Raw genomic sequence first — 20,165 nt, 5'->3', positions numbered from 1 at the left:
AAAACAGGCATTACTTGTGGCAGAAGTGATGGGTACAAGTAGAAGAGAGAAGTGATTACTCCTCTAGGGCCTACTCTTTGACTCGCTCTTGCACCATTGGGCTTTATAAATCATGGTTCCACTTCCTCCACCACTGGTGTCCCCTGGGCTTTTCCTAGCCTCAGGCATCTGAGCCTGATGAACATTAAGATTGTTCTACAGTGTGGAGAAAGCACTGTCACAAGTGCTTTCAAAGTCCCCCATGGATGTCTCGGTAAGGAAATCCTCCACAGCTGATATCCTGCCAGGTTCTTGGCCTGCAAGTTTACTTTGGAGAGTTATTAGTCATCAAAATGGGTCTGCAAGAACATTTCACTTCACCGTAACTGCACCAGAGGAGGCATTTAACTTGCTTTCCTGCCTGATAACTCTTAATAATTACACAACCAGCATATAGCTGAGGATGCACTCACATTAAATCTCCATTATGGTGTGTAATTTAGAAAGTGTAGCCTGAAAATACAGCGTCAAACCAAATGAGTGAGCCTTCAGTCCCAGTCATTTTCCAGTAATAAAGCAGGTGACAGTAGTTATCAGCTTTTGTTTGAAAATCAGTCACATTTTTGTACACACAGCTTTTTTATATTATGCGCTTGCTTTACTGATGACCAAATGTCAAAGTAACATTTGTCTGTTTTTTCCGGTTTTGTTGCAGAGCGCTCTCCACACAGGCCCATCCTGCAGGCTGGCCTGCCAGCTAATCGCACTGCAGTAGTAGGAAGTGATGTGGAGTTTGAGTGCAAGGTGTTCAGCGACCCTCAGCCCCACATTCAGTGGTTAAAACACATCGAGGTCAATGGGAGCCGTACTGGTCCAGATGGGTTACCTTACGTCCGCGTCCTCAAGGTAGGAGATTAGTCTGTCATCCTGAAGCAACAGGCCAAATTCATCACTTAAAAAATAAAAAGTGAAGTTCCTTAGCGTGGAGTAATTTGTATGTTACTTTCTGTAATACTTTTTTATTTCCTCCAGTCGTTTTCTATAACTGTTAAGAACTGTCTGTGAAGTTTTATTGTTTGCCATTTTAACTGTGAAATAACCCACACAAACCCCTCAGATATCCTGTGTCGACCTCCTTTTATTCTGTGTTGCACATAACTTGTTTTTGTTTCCAGCATTCTGGGGTCAATAGCTCGGACGCTCAGGTGCTGACCCTCTACAATGTGACAGAGGAGGAGAGCGGAGAGTATATATGTAAAGTGTCCAATTATATAGGAGGGGTCAGTCAGTCGGCCTGGCTGACTGTCATCAGATATGAACCCACAGGTAACCACCACGCTGTAGCACAGGACGACACAGTGGAGGCGCTTCTAGGACCACCTGGAAAAACTAGACCCGCATAACTTGAGACAACCTCAGCTGTTTCTCTCCTCCCTCCCTTCCTCTATCCTTGGTGCTCCTGACTGTAAATGACGCTATGGAAAATTCCCAGCAGAACAGTTGAAAGTGTTTAGTCTCAGGTTTATGTTGGACCAATTCTCATTCCTGCCCCAATCCTGTGCTATGCCCTCCTAATAAGGGCCTCTCTTGCCATCTTCCATTACTCTTGCTCCCTTGCCCTTCAAAGTCCTCCGTACATGGTTCACCCCCCCCCCCCCCCCCCCCCAAATGTTTATAGTTTGTGTGACTGTGAATTTGTAGCTTGATTTATAGTCCTCTTTTAAATCTACGCTGTCTCTGCAGTGTAGTAGAAAACCATATTGTTATCCTGCAGGCACTGCCACATAATGTAACTACATGTTGGGGTAATGTAGTTCATAATATCTGTGATTGGTATGCTTGGCAGCAATGCACTTTGTAAACACAGCGTATTGATCTGCAACAAGATACTGCTGTGAAGCAGACTATATGTAATGGGCTGTAGCTATATCTGGCAATCAGTTCTGATGACTTTTCCGTACTGCAGTAATTTCAGTTAAAGAACCATTGTTATTTTTATTAGTGCCAAATTGAGCACTAGTTTTGGCAGTTGTAGAGTAAAGCAGTCGCACCAGTCAACAGGTATATATTCCCACAATGTTGCTGCAGCGAAGTAAACTATAACATAACATGGATTCAACACAGGGCTATAAATACATTGTAAGTGTGGTCTGTTCTGCTGTGGAGTTTCCATGCCCATCTCTTGCATGTAGAGATGAGACTAAGGTATTTGATGTGGTGATGGTGTGGCCCTGTGTGGGGTTCCACAGTACAAACTTAACATAACCGTCTTTCCACTAACAGATACAGGAGGGCTCTCTCTGAGCAGTCCTCTGCAGGGGCTTTAGGTGTTACCTTTTTGGGCAGATGGTGTTGGATCAAGGAGGAGAACGCTCCTCCATCCACTTTCGCTTTCAGAATCCTTTACTCGTGGTCCCTTTTTCCTTCTTGGGCCTCTTATTGGGTGTGCTTCCTTTGTTATTTTCTAGACCGCTGGCGTTAACACCACGGACAAGGAAATGGAAGTCCTTCAACTGAGAAATGTGTCTTTTGATGACGCTGGGGAGTATACCTGCTTGGCAGGCAATTCTATCGGGTTCTCTCATCACTCTGCATGGTTGACCGTTTTTGAAGGTACCAGTGGTTCTGTCTCTCCTCTATATTCCCATTCCTTCCCTTTTTCAACGCAAGCCTGGCTGTCCACCTTCACATTTTTACCAGTTCTGGTAAAAGTGTAAGGGGAAGCCAGGGCACATTACAAATACTAAAAAAAAAAAAACTTTGCTCTCTCTCTGTGCTCAGCATGGTTCCTGCTCCATCTAAATTCTTTAGATGGGCGAATATGAATCATGCTCTGTTTCTTAAATGATATCAGAACATGCCAAACAATCAAAGCACTGTCCAGGGCCAAAGGTTTTTTGTTTTTTCGTCTTCCAGGCAGGAATACATTTAATGATCACTTTTTTTTTTTTTTTTTTTTTTTTTTTTTTTTAAAAGAAGGGTTGTTTGGCAGCTCTGATAAGATTTCACTTCAAACTGTCTCTTCCGTTCTTCCCTTTAATTGGTGTTTGCATTTGGTTTGCTGTTAAGCTGATTTTCTTTGACAAGCTCTACAAATGACATGTTTTGCTGATGTCATTTCCTGCTGTGAGCGCAGCAGCTGGTTTTGATAATTGGCTGTAGTGGATGGTCTCATTCCTAAGGACTGGAATGGACATTTGTCCAATTATCAAGCTGCTTGTCAGTCAACTTCTTCACACAAGTGTAGCTCTCTTGTGTTGCTGGTGTTGGCTAGGGATGTAACTGTACACTTCAGTCGGTATGGCATCTTTGGTTTGAGATGTACGGTTTAACATATGGCGCAGATTATTTGGAGTGGGGTTTTTTTGTTTTGTTTTCCCCTCCTCCTAGCTAGGCAGGAGGAGGCATTTTTCATAGGTAATTCTTAACTTATCCGAATATAAATATTCATCTAAAATACAAAATTAAGCAATTTGGGTAGACGATGGGAAACTAGAGTAAGTCTTTCATGAATTTATATCCACTATGATGAAGCTCTTATTTTGAAAAAATAAAATCTGACATTAAATTGGCCCTTATATTTATATTTCTGTTCTTTTATTCTACTAGAGCAACTTTTCGTGCTGTAGCCCCTGAGTTCATCCTCTGCCTTAATCAAGCTATTTTAGCTTTCCCTTTAAAGGCCACCACTATTTTAAGCCAGCTGTATTTTGATTGGCTGTCCTCTGCAAATATCAGCCAACGCTGCATGCCTGAGGTGACCATAGTAAGGATATCCCTCAAATATAAAGAGCCAAAGCAGTTTGAAGCGCAGGTTTTGGCTCCTAGAATTTTCTCCTATAAGAAAAACAAACTCGGAACAAATATCCCTAATGTCCAGCTCCTAACTATAAAGCTACATTCCAAACCAATGTATGATCAAACCGTTTTTTTCTCCTACTAAAACTGGAATCCATTACACCCCTATTTACTGGTATGACTAAAAGTTGGTGTTTTCACAGTTTGGGAGGAAAAAAACAAGATCTGAACCATAAAATTTGTTTAGGTTTTGCCTTTTATCTATTTATTTGCAATGTTTTTCTTTTCTTTTTTTCTGTAAAAAAGTTGTCACAAATACATTTTGTATCGATCAAGTGAAGCAGTTAAATTACCGCACTGAGCTCATGCTTTGTGGTTTGCTGCTTTAAGCCTACAAATAGAAACAGACTTTTTGATGTCGAAATGATGGGCAGTTCTGAAACATTATGTGTGAAGTGCTCTACTCTGTGTGAAAGTCCGAGTCTTTGTCACCGTTACTCTTACATAGTCATTAATACAAAATGGTTCCCAGCTAAATTTCTGCACTGCAATTTATGGTATATCCTCAATACACAAAGTATTTAAAGTAACACCCTGAGTTTGGGGGCGTTCAATTCCCATATGCCTTGGTGTGTAAGGCTCTGACTTTTAGACATAGACGTGTGGGTGGGTGGGTGGGTGGGTGCGTGTTTGAGTAGACTGTTTTTAATTTGTGATAAATGGGTGTGTTTGAGTATGCAGTCAGTTTATTGATGACAGCTGACCTTTTCCCTCCCTGCTCCTTGTCACCCTGCCCCCTTAAACCTAGCGCCCCCACATTACTCTCCAGCCAGCCACACCTACCTGGAGGTGGTCATCTACTGTGTGGGCTTCTTTTTCATAGCCGTTATGATTGCAATTGCAATTATTGTCAAGATTCGCACCACCTCCTCAAAGAAGAGTGACTTCAACAGTCAGCTAGCTGTCCACAAGCTGGCCAAAAGCATCCCTCTGCGCAGACAGGTAACAGAAAGTAGATAGGGGGTTTGGAATATTTATACTTAGCCACCGTGTGTGTGTGTGTGTATGTGTGTATATATATATATATATATATGTATATATATGTATATGTATGTATATATGTATGTATATGTATGTATATGTATATGTATGTATATGTGTATATGTATGTATATGTGTATATATGTATATGTGTATATATGTATATGTGTATATATGTATATGTGTATATATGTATATGTGTATATATATATATGTATATGTATATGTACGTATATGTATATGTACATATGTATATATATGTGTGTGTGTATATATGTGTGTGTGTGTGTGTGTATATATGTATGTATGTGTGTGTGTGTGTGTATGTATATGTGTGTGTATAGAGAGAGAGAGATATAGATATCTATCTATATCTCAATCTCAGTACCAGCCTAACACTTAATGTATTTATGGAGCTTTCAGGCTCATTGTAGATCCTTGACTTCCTGTACATCAGGTAAGTTTATTTATTTAAGGAGTGCTTAGACTCTGGACCTGGCATGGTACACAATGCCTGGACCACAAGGGTGGTTTTTACATGGTACCTTTTATTGTTTGTTTGTGTTTTTTTTTTATCCTGTTCTCTGCTATACAAACTCCTAAAAGTGTTGGTTCCACTGTGAGAGGAGTAATGTCTCTGTTTCTTACCTCAGGTGTCTGTGGACTCAAGTTCTTCCATCCACTCTGGAGTGATGCTAGTCCGTCCCTCCCGCCTCTCTTCCAGTGGCTCTCCGATGTTGTCTGGAGTGTCCGAGTGTGAGCTGCCGCAAGATCCTCGCTGGGAGCTTCCTCGGGACAGGTACGTCTAGGGCTAAACATTCAAAGATCAGGAACATGGAGTAAAGTAAAGTTGCAGCATTCACATGGATAGGGATGGGTACCGGTGTTCTGACATAAACGGTAGTAACCAGACCGAAAAGCAGCGCACATTTCGGTGCTTTATTTCGGTGCTTTTTTTTCCTGAGCTGTGATAGACTTCTAGCCAATCATTTTACGTTTCCCAGGATAGTAGGCGGGGCCAGGTACGTACGTTCAGTTAGAGCAGAGCTACAGATTAAAAATGCCCAAGGCGAAGCGGTCAAAAGTCTGGTTGTACTTCACAGCAAAATATGCAAACTCAGCAGCCTGCAACAAGTGCTTTAAGGTGATACTGTGATACTGTCAAAGGAGGTAACACCTCGAAACTGATGAAACACCTGGCGACGCATAGCGTTTTTTTTAAAAGCCGAGAAATGCGCTGTATTTGATAGCTTGCTGCGAGATCTCACACTGTGCACGTCGGGTGGGTTGCCAGTTATCGGACCCGGAGCAACATCCCCCAAAAACCCGAAGAATAGAGTCCTGGCCCCTAGCCCTGCCAGTGTAGCAGAAATGATGAGGATGATGATGCAGCAGCAGCCGTTCTTCTCTGCGTGAGTCGCTTAATGTTGTTCGAGTGTAATTTACGTTGAGTAGGCTAACCACGTTATTACATTAATGCATGTAAGGTGAACTAGCAAACATCATCATAGCTACATGCGGCTATCTTCTTGTTTGATGGCAGATACTCCCTTCACCCTGGCCAAAAACGCTAAAATGACCAAAGAAAAAGTGGGAAACAGCTGAACATGAGAGGTTTTTGGACAAAGTTTGTGTTCTCCATTCTTTAAGCACCGGTTCGAGCACCGTTTAAGCACCGGCACCGTTTCAAAAGTACCGATTTGGCACCGGTATCGGATAAAACCTAAACGATACCCATCCCTACACATGGACAAAAAAAAAGTTGCTGTCAAGGTAATCTTATGCAACACACTTAAACTGCAGGCCTCAGTTGAGGCAAGAGTTTATCTCACACACAGTCGATTTGGAGGCAAACTGCACTGTGTGTGAAAAACTGTCTGGTGCCTCTTCTCCCCGTAGACTTGTTCTTGGGAAGCCACTGGGAGAAGGATGCTTTGGCCAGGTGGTAATGGGGGAAGCGGTTGGTCTGGACAAAGAAAAGCCAAACCGTGTTACCAAGGTTGCAGTCAAAATGTTGAAAGGTAAGTAAATTGTTCTTCAGTGGGTACACAGTAGCTTGAGGAGAGTGATTTGCTCAACTGGAATAAGTTCTTCACTGTAGAGTTATCAATTTAACTCAAGTCCAGGCAACAGGAATGAGAAGGCTTGAACAAAGTGATTAACAGATTCTGCCACTGGATTCCAGCCATTGTACAAATTGGAAAGTGAAGTAAAAAATTTATTAGGACCCTTGACATCCTATATAAAATAGTGTGAAGATTCAGAGAAAGTATTGTTTATTCTCTCGCACTTTAAGTGCTTTTCCCCAGGGAGTATTTCACAGGCGGCAGCCAACTCCTTACGAGCTCCAGTGTTGGTGTATATACTTTGCAAGGTGATTATTGTGAGGCCTTTTTGGCCTTTTCGCAAACAGAACATGGACTAATCATTGAAATTTATTTCCCTCATCTTACAGCTGATGCAACAGAGAAAGATTTGTCAGACCTTATTTCAGAGATGGAGATGATGAAGATCATTGGGAAGCACAAGAACATCATTAATCTGCTGGGAGCCTGCACACAGGATGGTAGGTCCAGTTAGGGGGCTGCAGCCAACCTGCCCTGTTCTGCTCACACTCACCCCTCAGATAACAATGTTGCTGTGAACCTTACTCTGAGGGATGTGTAGAAAAGCATGCATAAATGATTCTGACACCAGCTTCCGAGCTCACAGTTTGAATCGACCGCAGCTGCTGTCATTTCTGTCCAATCATCCCTGACGAAAAACTAAAGGAAACTAGTCTCTAATGACCATGCTGTGCACATCGCTCTGTTGCCTTCACACTGCTACACAAAGCTCTTTGTTCATTTTACTCAACTTATCTCATGCTATAAATACACACTCTTGCGCATGTAGTTTATATTGTCCTTACTGCCCTTGCTGTCGTTAGTGTCGCTATAATTTCTGTTGTGAAATCTTCGTCTATAATTGAATAATGCATGGCATCGTTTTATGAATTTAATGATTATGTTTCCTTGTACAGGGAAGCTGTATGAACTGACCCTGCATAAAATCTGACTTGCGCTTGGATTTCTTCCAATCATTTTAGGTCCTCTATATGTGATAGTTGAATATGCATCCAAGGGCAACTTGCGTGAGTATCTACGAGCTCGCCGACCGCCGGGTATGGAGTACTGCTACAACCCTGACCAAGTTCCTGTGGAGAATGTGTCTATCAAAGATCTGGTGTCCTTTGCTTACCAAGTGGCCCGGGGCATGGAGTATTTGGCTTCCAAAAAGGTAACCACAACTATTAATGCTCACCTTTTCAGAAATGAATAAATCTATTTAAAAATATTTATTGTCTACTTTTATCATTGCAGTGCATCCACAGAGACCTTGCAGCTCGCAATGTTTTGGTAACTGATGACAATGTGATGAAAATAGCTGACTTTGGCCTAGCAAGAGATATCCACCACATCGACTATTATAAGAAGACCACCAATGTGAGTGGCCTTATTTGTTTCATGTTATATGCACATTACTTTGCCATTTACAAAAACAAATATGTTCATATGTGAATGTTTCCTAAAGGGTCGTTTGCCAGTGAAGTGGATGGCTCCAGAGGCTCTGTTTGACCGAATATACACACACCAAAGTGATGTGTGAGTATCTTGTGCCATACTCTGCTAATTCAACCTTGATGGAAAGTGAAGTTAACATTTAGTTGTGCAGAAAACTAAAATGGCCCCGCCTATTTCCTCCTCCAGCTGGTCATTTGGGGTGCTGCTTTGGGAAATCTTCACACTAGGAGGCTCTCCATATCCTGGCGTTCCAGTGGAAGAGCTGTTCAAGCTGCTGAAGGAAGGTCACCGTATGGACAAGCCTTCAACATGTACACATGAGCTGTAAGGAATCACCACACACAGAAAACCAGAATGTTCTGCAGACTTTTCTAGCATTTTCATATTTGAAAAGGTAAACCAAACAGGGAAATGTGAAATGGCACATTTATTTTATTTTCTTTAAATTAATAAATCTAAACTATAAAAATCACTACCTTCTTCCAGATTATAGCCCATAAATGTAACAAGGATCTGAGCTACGCTGTATCTGATCAATGTTATTCATGTATCAGTAGCGTAGCGACTGAGGACTGTGGGTTGTTTGCATTGCATTTTGTCCAATTTGCTTTGTCATTTAAAAGTCAAAGCCACTGATAAGTAATGCCTTTTAGTACAGGAAGGTGGGTGTTTAACATGTCTCTCTCACAGCGACTATACCTGCCACAGTCGCCCAAGTGCATTTTGCAGTTTTTATTTTTATCCACATTAAATAATAATAATAATAATTTAATAAACTAGTGGATGATTCCCTCACTCTTATTTTGAAATTTCAGTCATAGCTAACCAGCCAGCACTGGCCCTTCCCATCTCATGTTTCCCTACCGGTGGATGCATTTAGTACCCAATTAGACTCTCTCTCCACGATCGAACAGAAAACCCCAACATTGTAAGCTACTGTTGGTCACAATAGTCTACATTCTGCTTTTCTAGAACCCACAGAACGTGGAACTGATTCATAGCAGAAAGAATGCTGTTTGGTATTTGGTAAAGTGGCGCAAAAGTGCCTCCTTTTGCATGTAAGTAACAGTGCATATAAATGGACAAATGTAGTGTAATTGTGTGGGAAATGATGTTTAAAATAAACACCCTCTAACACTTTCCATGCTTGGTTTAAACAGTTAGGATTTATATTTACATTACCCACATTTTTGTATATCGGAAAAATCCTGGCGTGCCGTTTGCAATGATGCTTTGTGACTTTTTATTTATTCTTTTGCTGTGCTGGTGAAATGAAACTCTTAAACACTGAATTATCTCCAGCTAAAACATGTTGTCCAGCTGCGATGGACTGTCAGCTGCAGCTGAGTTTCAGTTAAATTGAATGAATTTTCAGTCCTTAAAGGTTTAAAATTCAATCTCTGATTTGGAGTTTAAGAATGTAAGGAGAAATGACAGACGGCTAGAACGATAAAACCAAGCGGTGTCATTTTTAAAATGTATATATTTTGCTGATTTCCACAGGTATATGATGATGAGGGATTGCTGGCATGCTGTGCCTTCTCAGAGACCCACATTCAAACAACTAGTAGAGGACCTGGATCGTGCTCTAGCTATGACATCCAACCAGGTCAGTAGTGGTCCTCCCCTCAGCAAGCACTGAACCAGTAGATATGTCTGGGGGGGGGGGGAGTGCAATGCTTAATTTTTTTTATTTTTTTCCTCCCTCTTACTGCAGGAGTATTTGGAGCTTTCAGTACCTTTGGACCAATATTCGCCCAGCTACCCGGACACCCGGAGCTCCACCTGCTCGTCTGGAGAGGACTCGGTTTTCTCGCATGATGCCGGAGTGGAGGAGCCATGCCTGCCCAAGTTCCCTCCTCACTCCAATGGGGCAGCCATCAAGAAACGCTGATACCTCCTGTTCTTTCAGACCAACACTGACACTTTCTCCACTCCCTGCCTCACGGGGTTGGACTCCTCCCCATATTCCCAGAGATGAAGCTAAAAAGAAAAGAAATAATTTTTTTTTTTTTTTTTTTTTTTTTTTTAAACCCACTGGTGCTTTGCGGAGAGGGAGTTCGGAGACACCTTGTTGAACTTGCTTGGATCACATGAACTGCAGATTGCAGCCATTTCCCACTTCTTGTTGGTGACTGTGTTCATGAGCACTTTGTATTACTGGCTCACAGCACCAGAAAAGAGACTGACTTTTCTCATCACTCTGGGCATTCTGAAGTCGGGCAGGAGGATTGAAGGGACCGATTATGTTGGGGTTTTATATGTTTGGGTTTATTTGTTTGTCAATGTGTGTTTGATCAGAGGTGAAGGGCAGCACTCTGCTTTTCAGACCAAATCAGAGAAGATGCTACAGAGAGATGTGCAGCACCGTGGTCCACTGCACCACTCATTATCATCTTGTACATACAGTTAGGAATTTATGAATACAAATATATATTTACACTGTATTCTTATTTTTATTACCATAATTGATGTACTTTATTTTGTACAAGGATGCTTCTGCTTGATCCATTTTTGACTTTAGTCTTTAGGGGCAGTTGTTCCATGAGGGTATTTTAAAAATTGATAACAATTACATGGCCATTTTTCTTGCTCACTGTGTCACAGCTCTGAGTTACACACACTGTGTGTGTGTGTGTGTGTGTGTGTGTGTGTGTGTGTGTGAGAGAGAGAATGGTCTTTTCATTTAACTTCAAGGATGGTCACAACTGTAAATATTTCTGGTTGTATGCCATGCTTGTTAATATCAGAACAGTTTGCTTCAGTCATGGACTTCCACCGTGCGTACCTTCTCATGTGATGAACTTGTTTCCTACTGTAAATGTTTTAACAGGGGTTACATTTGCTGCCATATAACTTCTGACAAAAGGGTTGCAGAACACGTATGTCATCGTAAAAAAGAATTACATTAAATAAAAATGCTGTTGATAAACAAACTAGCGGTGCTTTCAGTGGTTGAACTCTACTCCATAAAGTGCTCTATAAATATCAACATTTTTATGCTGGTGATGTAAATTATGTTTACAGAGATGGAACGATGGCCACTTCAATCTCCCACCCAGTTAACACGGGTTGCTAAGGTCTGATTAGATATGATAATGCGCTGCTGACATCAGAAGAAATGTTGGAAAGTGCAGAGAGCCCACAGCCAGCAGTAAACATGTTATTTATGGCGGTGTGAATGGCTTGGCAAGTGCTGTTGCTGGTCTTCCATCCATCAGCCACACCAACCTTGGTGCCCGTGTCTGCCTCTGGCTTCCTGCCACTGGCTGATGCATCACCTGGATTGCAGTCTCCATGCAACAGGCTAAAATCGGCAGCACGGCACGGCTCATTCGAGCCTTTTTAAAAGCCTGCTCTTACAGCTCGGGTCACTGCTGTTAGCCTCCATGGCAATACTGTGCTACTGCAAAAATGTAGAGCAGTTTATTTGGTAATGGATTAAAAATCTATATTAGTTTTATTCAGATGCTTATTAACAGTTGAACTGAAATGCTGCCATTTATGATGGCTTTCAAGGATACCACCTCATCTTCCTGGTGACGAGGTAGTATCCTTGTGCCCACTTCAAGGATTCAAACACCTCATTGTTTTTCTGACAAATTTCATTCACTCCTGGAAACCTGTCCTTGTATCCATGTGCTTTGGCTGAGGTGATCCTGAAGAGCTGCATTTAAGAATATAAAGAACGTGCAAGGATTGTCATTATAACCTTCTAATGGTGCTGAGTAAGGAGCAGGGGTGCCATTAGGTGAAGGGCATTATCGCGTTCTAACAGATGGCACAGGAAGAGTTTTGGTAAATCATCCATACTCTGGTAAAGCAACAGTTAAACTCTTCAGCGGATGACTGTGATTTACGATCGCCATTAGAGCGTGTCCATATTTTGCTCTAATGACACACGGGAAGATGTTTACCGCTAGTGTCACATTCTCCAGTCATAACAGCTAACATCTAATTAAATGGCTTCTGAGATGAGTGAAGAAGGGGTTTGCTATATCCTGTGTTTGCCTTCGCGGACTGATTTGGGGGGGGCAATACAAACTGATTTGGGAATACCGGAATTTAAACCATCCGAGCACTGCCCAGCTGGAACTGGCATGTTAAAACTCCAGCAACACTGTTGCACAATTCTGGACAGCCTGATGAAATGCCTCCAGTTACACCAGCTGCTTATTTTGAAGACTTTTTGCTGCAAACATCCTGTCCTTCCAAAAACAGGTTAAGTACTCATTTACACTAACTGCCCTCCTCATTAGGTATACCTGCTCGGTCACTGATTAACACAAATGTTTAGCCAATCACATGACAGCAACTCGATGCATTTAGCCACGTAGGTCAAGACAACCTGGTAAAATTCAAACAAAGCATTTGAATGAGGAAGAAAGGTGATGTAAGCGACTCTTACATCACCTTAGCCAATTTTTCCTGCACAACCTCTCAATCTCTATGGTTTACAAAGGATGGTCCGAAAAAGAGAAAATATCCCAACTCTGGGAGAAAATGCTTTGATGAGGTCAGAGGAGAATAGCCAGACTGCTCCAAGGTGATAGGAAGGTAACAGTAGCTTAAATAACCACTACATACAGCCAAGGTATGAAGAAGAGCATCTCTGAATACACAACATGTGGGCTACAGCAGAAGAAGACCACACGGTGTCTGGTAAGAACGGGCAGCTACGGCTACATTTCACACAGGTTCACCAGAATTGTACTATAGAAGATTCAAAAAAATATTGGCTGCTAGAATAAATCTTGATTTCTACTGCAAGATGGGGATGTTAGGGTCAGAATTTACCCTAAATGATATGAAATCATGGATCCATCCTGCCACGTATCAGTGGTTTAGGCTGGTGGTTGTGGTGTAGTGGGGTGTTTTCTTGGCACACCTTGGGCCCCTTAGTACCAAATGACCATCATTTAAACACCACAGCCCTATCTGAGTATTGTTGCTGACCATAACCATCCCCTTATGAGGACAGTGTACCCATCTTCTGATGGCTGATGCCATAACGCACCTTGCCACAAAGGTCAAATAATCTCAAACTGGTTTCTCGAACGTGACAGTGAGTTTCTTTGTGCTCACGTGGCCTCCACAGTCACCATATCTCAGTCCAATAGAGAGCCTTTGAGATGGTGAGCGGGAGATTCGCAAGTCAAGTCTGCTGCAACTGTGTCATGTCAATATAGACCAAAATCTCTGACAAAATGTTTTCAATGCCAAGTATTAGCACTACCACCCATTAGCCATGTGTTAGTCGAGTTACTAAACTAAAACAAGATTTAACCCATTAGCCTTATAAGGTAAATCTAACTTTTTAAAACTGTGAACTTTAAATTTGATTCATTTTTAAAAACTGCAGACTCTGTCTGCTCAGAACCTCTTTGGAACATTACATTTCTTTTACTTAGCTGAATACTTCAGTTAACAGCATACAGACACAATAATGTGTGGGCCTTTGTGAACATAGCCATCACATCTTGAAACTGTATACATTCTCTGAAAGTCAGTAATATAAGCAAGATGACTTTTGCGCATATTCCCTTGGTGGCCTGTTAGATGAATTGCACCGCGCTCTTGTTTACCAGAGACGGTTTGATTTATTCCAGCTCGGGATTATCATCAGCAGGAGTGGGGGGGGGGGGGGGGGAGTCTGATCATCGCCATTAATCTCCACCCTGTGTGTCCCTTCAGCAGAGACAGATGACCTGCCCTTCACCTCTCCGCCACCTTTGCGGAAGAGGAGATGCCATGTCGATCAGATCATTTCTCAGCTTTGCAGGGTTGGGTAAGAGGGTCCTGGGACTCATGGCCCTGATGATGCATGTGTGTGTTTCTGCTTTCTTAAGCCTCTGGGAAACAAGGGACTGTGACACATCAGGTTCTTCTCAAATGAATTGATTAGTTATGGGAGCTGTCAATGCACACGAAAAAAAAAAAAGACTGATAGAGGGGTTGAGCAGTACAGTACTGGAACTCATGAATATCATTCTGGCCAGCATCCATATGCAAGGTGAAGGAGACGTGTCTCTTGTCCTGACATTCCTCCTTATGCCAAGTACATAAAAAAAGGAGCTAAGACAGTTCAGGCACTAAGTGTGTGGGTAACCGCGGCAGACAGGCTTAGCTCCAGAGCACCACAGATTGATTTCAACATGGACATGGATTTTAAATTTTCTTGTTGTTTGCTCGCTGTGACAGATTCCCCACCCTTGGAAACAATAGTGAAGATGGTGTACAGCTGTTTTGGGTCTTTATGTGACCGCTGTGGTTTCGGGTGTTGTTTGCTTTTTTCTGCAGAATCAGAAATCTAATATTGATGTAAATATTTTGTCAACAGATTGTGAAAGCACGTAAGCCTTCTGCTGGCCTTCTCAAGTAGAAATGACAGTCAGAGTCCTCATCCGTGCACTTTGGTTGTTGATGTTCCAGTATCCACGGAGGATCGGGGCCTCTGTTTGTGAGAAGACTTGTCTTTATGACAGGTCCCCGGTGCCCCAGCCGCTCTCGGGGACAGACATGACAGACGGGGGTGAGCCCAGGGCACGCCCTGTCACTCACTGCGTGTTTCACTATTTTCTGTCTCTACATCATAAAAAACATTAGGAAAAAAAAGGTTCATGGGGAAGTATCTGTTTCCTATGTGGTAATTACAGTTATAATTATGTACTGCAAGGTATCATTAAAAAACTATTTCTCATCTGGTATAATAAACACAGGGAGAATGTCTAAAGGCTGTTTTTGTGTTTTGACTTTTCATTTAGTAACTAAGCATTCCTACTAGTACTAAAAAAGAAGGAAAACTGGGATAATATTTAGACAGGGCTTTTTAATAGCATCAGTTATTATTTAAATACTGTTACACTTGAAATACTTAAATGTTGGCTAAATGGATGAATGGATTGATAGATGGACAGAGAAGGAAATGATAAAAATAATAATATAATAAGAAAAATAAGTTAGAACAAAAAAAAAATGCTGGAAAGTTTTCAAATGTCAATAAAATGGCTTAATGATTTGTACTATGTACAAATGGTACCATATACACAGAAAGACACAGCATAGAGATGTTTTATATGTAAATGAAGTGAGAATGATGATATGTATTTCATAGCTGGTATTTATCATATGTGGATATTTTACAGTCTGAACAGGTACACCCATTTAACTGCTTGTTAACACAGTCCTCTAATTCGCCATGTACAGCATTTCGGTGCATTTAGGCATGCAAACACATCAAGACAGCCTGCTGAAGCTCAAACAGAGCATCAGAATATTGAATGTGTATCCTAAAACTGTGAAACGTCCTTTCAAACCCAGATTAAGACTATTTGAAATACTAGCACCTTTGGGATGTGGTGGAAAGGAAGATTTGCATCATGGATGTGCAGCCAGCAAACCTGCAGCAACTGTGGGAAATCTCTGAGGAATGTTTCCAGCTCAATGTTGAATTTTTGCCACAAAGAATTAAGACAGCTCTGGAGGCAAAAGACAGTCCAACCCAGCACTAGCACTAAAGTGTCTGGTGATTGTAGGTCTGTTGCCTCCTGCTCTTTAAGTATCTAAATGTCCTGATAACTCTGGAGAAATACGCCTATAACAGCACTTTCCTGCAATTTCCAGTCTGACCTTTTGAACCAGCATTGTTTACATAAATGACCCAACATACACACTGCTGCATGTAAAATGACAGCAACACACTGTATTTAAACAAAAAATGTAAAACACTGACAGTATTCATTTAGGATCTGCTACAGTGTTTTTACTATATCTATATATTTCATCTATTTTTAACAGCTTCCTGATATTATTTTTAACTGCACACAGGCTGTAAAATAAAACCAGTCTCCTGTTAGCCCATTTTTCAAAGCAGTTATAAAGTGCTCCGTGTGTGGGCTACAGCACTTTATAATAATGCCGGTGATTTACAGTATCACTTTGATGTATGGATCGGGTACTTACTTAGTCCTTGGCGGTTGTTACTGGTACTTAAATGTAGGTGCAGAGGATCACAACAAGACTAATGGCAACAAGTGGATGAGCGCAGGGTTTTAAAGGTAAGGAGAGAGAATGTTGTACACTCAAAAAAATAACTCTTCAAATGAACATAAAAAAATCATGGAAAGAATTTCCACGTGATTAAATTGCTTTATTTTAGCACTATGCAATTCTGTTACTCCAACTTAATGCACTCATGTTGGACCAACTTAATTAAAGATTGATGAATCAACGTATTTACTGCATTTTGATCCAATATATTTCAATAGTGTTGATCCAACTTGAAGAGTTTTGTTCCAACTCAATTCAGTAGGTTTTCTCCAACTAATTTACTAAATTTGGTCCCAGCTTAAGTTAATTGAGTTGAACCAACTCATACAAATTAAGTTATTCCAACACAAGTCTTTAATGCTAATAGAAAGCAATTTAAGTACATGGAAATTCTTTCCATGATTATTTTAAGTTAATTTAAAGAGTAATTTTTTGGAGCATTTAACAAAGTCTAGAGTCTGGTTAACATAGATTTCACTATTACATCTAAAAATTTGTCATACACATCTTTTTGTTTTCTCCAATTTATTGAATTTATAGCAAATTTCACATAACGTATAGTTCGTGTGCATCTAATTCCATAAGAATCTTCTGCAGGACCTCAAAGGTGTATCTGAGTTCCAGAGGGTAGCTCAGGTTCAGTGAATAGACCAGACCAAGCAACATTGTCACTGCAAAAACTACATTGCCCAACTCACCCATCACTTCCACCCCCTCTAGAACAATGATAACATCCTGAGGGTCATCGCCAGGCTCCGCACCCTCTGATCGAAAGACACAGATGCTAAAGACTGTCTCTGCTATGGCAGTGGCGATGCTTTTATCAACTTCCTGTAACAATAAAACAAACAAAAAAAAAAGATAAGGATTTCTCACTAATATCCATTGCAAACCGTTTTAAAAGTACATATCTGTTTTACATTAATGTAAAATACCTAAAAGCTTTATTCATTCAAGCTTTATAATAATGTAAATGTAATCAAAAATGACTGCCCGATATTTTTCCTGACTCAAGAGAAGTTCATTCAATACCTCAACAATGCCCTGTCTTTCAAAATCTTGTGATAGGGGTGACTGTGGCACAGGAGATAGAGCAAGTTGTCTACTGGTTTAATCCCTGGCTTCTCTAATCTGATACTAAAACTATCAATGGGTAACATACTGAACCCCAAGTTGCTCCTGATACATCCATTGAAGTGTAAATGTTACATAAAAATCTTGTATGAATGTGTGTATGAATGAGGTTATTATAATGATATTATAATAAGGTTAGTATAAAACACTCAAGAATGGTGCGTGTAGTATCCAGTGAGAAACATAAAGCTCTTACTTTTCCTATTTTAAAAGGTCATTTTTTACAGCCACCGGTAATTTACAGGAAAACCCCATCCCCTGAAACTTTTTGTATGTAGTTCAAGCTTATCTTTGATCGTCTCCTTAGTTAAGGATACAGGCAAGTTAACATACCAGGTAATCCTTCACCAGCTTCTCAGGATCTTCATTCAGGTACACGCAAAGACCTTTGGCGATGTATTCTCTTCTGATTTCAACAGCATCAGTCTTTATACACAGAGGGGGAAAAAAACAAATATATACGGAAATCCATCTCAACGACCTAGCAGTGGGATTAAAGAACTTTTAGTTGAATTACCAGGAATTTGTGAGAAATACAGAGGCTATTGTTTTACAGTCTTAATCTTTTCAAATAGTATTTATGCATTTTAGACAAGTCTGTCATTTTAATATTGTTTTTTACTTTGTGTATTAATTTAATCAAGCCATACCCCCAATTCAAGAAAGTTTAGATGATGTGTACATAAAATCAGAATGCAATGTTTTCTTGGTCTCAAAACTACATGTCACTTACAAATGTATTCATTTGTAAGTGACATAACATGGGAATGTGATCATTTTTAAGAAAAATATTAGCTCACCTTGAATTTGATGAACTGGCCTGCCAGCTCTCCAGACCTTTCACCACCTGATAAGATTAAACATTTATTATCTTTACAGGAGGGAACTGCAAGTCTGCAAGTTTATTAAGTAGAAAAATATTTAATTTCAAAAAAATTAAAAAACAGGAAAACATATCTGTTCATGTTTTGTCTTTCCTCCTCAGTGTACTAAAAACACATAAATTGTTAAATAAACCACTGTCCATCAGTTGCAACTTACAAACTTACAAATTTCAACAACCCACACGTAAAATGTAAATTTATCACAACAGTCTCTGTGGTAGAGCCAAACTAGCTTATGTGCAGAGGTTAAGTTATAAACAATATCTATATTTGGAGTAGCTAAGTCTTTCATATTAGGCTATCATGCTAGCATGACATTGTGCTATATTCTTCCAATAACGTGTTAGCTAGCTAGAATGGCATAAACGAACAGATATTTGTTGTTGTTTTTTAAAAACAAAAAAACAAATGTGAATAAATAGAACTGAAAAGAATCGACAAACTAATGATACCTTTGTGCAAAAAGTATTTTCATCAAGATGGATGAAGATAGATTCACTCTTACCTTTCCAAGATGACCACGAAGCAAACCATGTGCTTTCCTGCCTCTTGTTTAGAATCTCACATCGCAAGTCTTTAAGGCAGCTAACCACTCTTGTTAGATTTTATCATGTCATATCAACAAGAATAAATTTAAGAGGTGCTAAGTTGGTAAATTTCATGTAGATCCTATATGATTTTATTACGTTCACCTTAGAAACATAAATTCATTGTGTTTAAATTACATGTTAGAGTCTTGTAAATGCAATAACCACCAAATTTCACTTTTTTGAGTGTAAGTACCAGGTATGCCTGCACTATGTGACAGAAAGCTGGGAAGCATTATTAGTAGTTTTTCAAGTGTAAGCGTTAAAGTCACTATGATTTGAGTGACTTTAGTCATAGTGTATACTTTACCAAATAAAGCCTGCATTAAAAAAAACTGAAAACAAACAAACAAAATGCAGTCTTTTGTATGTCTGTCATGATTTGTCCAAAGAATATTCATGGCGTCTTGAGGCACAGGTGTGGTCAGGTAAATGAGATGGGTGAGTGTGTTTGTTTGGTGTTAAGCTTGCAGAGGGGTGGAGAGGGGGTAGTGGCAGTGGTGCCTGCCTGACAAGGTGTGTGTGTGTGTGTTGGCGTCCATAGAAAAACTGACGCCTACAGGCATGGTCCCGCCTCTTTCCCACCAGATCGACTTTCTTCAGCACAGGAATGAGACACAGACACCTCCTCCAGGCTGAGACATATAATCTGGGCCTGTCAGGGCCTTTATCAAGCGAGATCAACTGGCGTGCCGGGTCTTCCTCCACAGTCCCCACAGGCGGCAGGATACCTGCACACGCATTCCTCCGACACATCCCTGTCCCAAGAGGCGTATCGCTTGTCTTTTATGGCAGCTCCGCTCGAAGGGCGGGGGTACGGGGTACAGTTGCTCCTCTGCATTGTGAGGAATGGAAACCAAGACAGTAGCACAGTCTTGAGTTTAAGAGGATTTTCCTGACGCTCAAGGTCTCAATATGACAGACTGATGATAAACTGAAAAATATGTAGCATTTTCTTGTCTGCAGCCGGTTTCCAGTGAGAAGACAATGACAACATGACGAGCTGATTGTAGGAGGTTAGCTCAGCAAGCCTTTTACAGGTCCACCTGGGAGAGCTTAGTTGTTTCAGCACCAAATACCCCCCCCCACACACACACACACACACACTCACACTGTGAGTGACCAAATGA

The 20,165-nt window shown here is 40.7% G+C and overlaps 2 protein-coding genes across 6 annotated transcripts in view; one reads left to right on the top strand and one right to left on the bottom strand.

Annotated features, from left to right (window-relative positions):
• fgfr1a (fibroblast growth factor receptor 1a) overlaps positions 1 to 11,317 on the top strand; it is a 29,233-nt gene extending 17,916 nt beyond the window's left edge. For 2 of the 5 annotated variants that reach the window (XM_026186510.1, XM_026186509.1), the window contains 12 exons: positions 695 to 885; positions 1,155 to 1,305; positions 4,586 to 4,785; positions 5,472 to 5,617; positions 6,718 to 6,839; positions 7,274 to 7,384; positions 7,907 to 8,097; positions 8,181 to 8,303; positions 8,392 to 8,462; positions 8,568 to 8,705; positions 9,885 to 9,990; positions 10,099 to 11,317. In XM_026186510.1, coding sequence (XP_026042295.1) covers positions 695 to 885; positions 1,155 to 1,305; positions 4,586 to 4,785; positions 5,472 to 5,617; positions 6,718 to 6,839; positions 7,274 to 7,384; positions 7,907 to 8,097; positions 8,181 to 8,303; positions 8,392 to 8,462; positions 8,568 to 8,705; positions 9,885 to 9,990; positions 10,099 to 10,275 — 1,727 coding nt within the window. In that variant the 3' untranslated portion in view covers positions 10,276 to 11,317. Of the gene's footprint in view, positions 1 to 694; positions 886 to 1,154; positions 1,306 to 2,447; positions 2,593 to 4,585; positions 4,786 to 5,471; positions 5,618 to 6,717; positions 6,840 to 7,273; positions 7,385 to 7,906; positions 8,098 to 8,180; positions 8,304 to 8,391; positions 8,463 to 8,567; positions 8,706 to 9,884; positions 9,991 to 10,098 lie in introns of all 5 variants that reach the window. The other 3 variants (XM_026186513.1, XM_026186511.1, XM_026186512.1) reach the window with 3 other exon arrangements.
• A 5,659-nt stretch (positions 11,318 to 16,976) lies between these two features.
• On the bottom strand, positions 16,977 to 19,876 carry LOC113033338 (uncharacterized). Its single transcript, XM_026187036.1, has 5 exons — positions 19,767 to 19,876; positions 18,954 to 19,042; positions 18,365 to 18,411; positions 17,898 to 17,990; positions 16,977 to 17,261 (listed from the first exon to the last, which is right to left on the bottom strand). Exons 1-5 carry the CDS (start codon positions 19,874 to 19,876, stop codon positions 16,977 to 16,979), a joined length of 624 nt encoding a protein of 207 aa, XP_026042821.1.
• Between the last annotated feature and the right edge of the window lie 289 nt (positions 19,877 to 20,165).

The sequence above is a fragment of the Astatotilapia calliptera genome, chromosome 12 (genome assembly GCF_900246225.1).
Source record: "Astatotilapia calliptera chromosome 12, fAstCal1.2, whole genome shotgun sequence".
NCBI lineage: Eukaryota > Metazoa > Chordata > Actinopteri > Cichliformes > Cichlidae > Astatotilapia > Astatotilapia calliptera.
The sequence above is the reverse complement of the archived record's forward strand: the minus strand, read 5'-3'. Positions and strand labels throughout refer to the sequence as shown.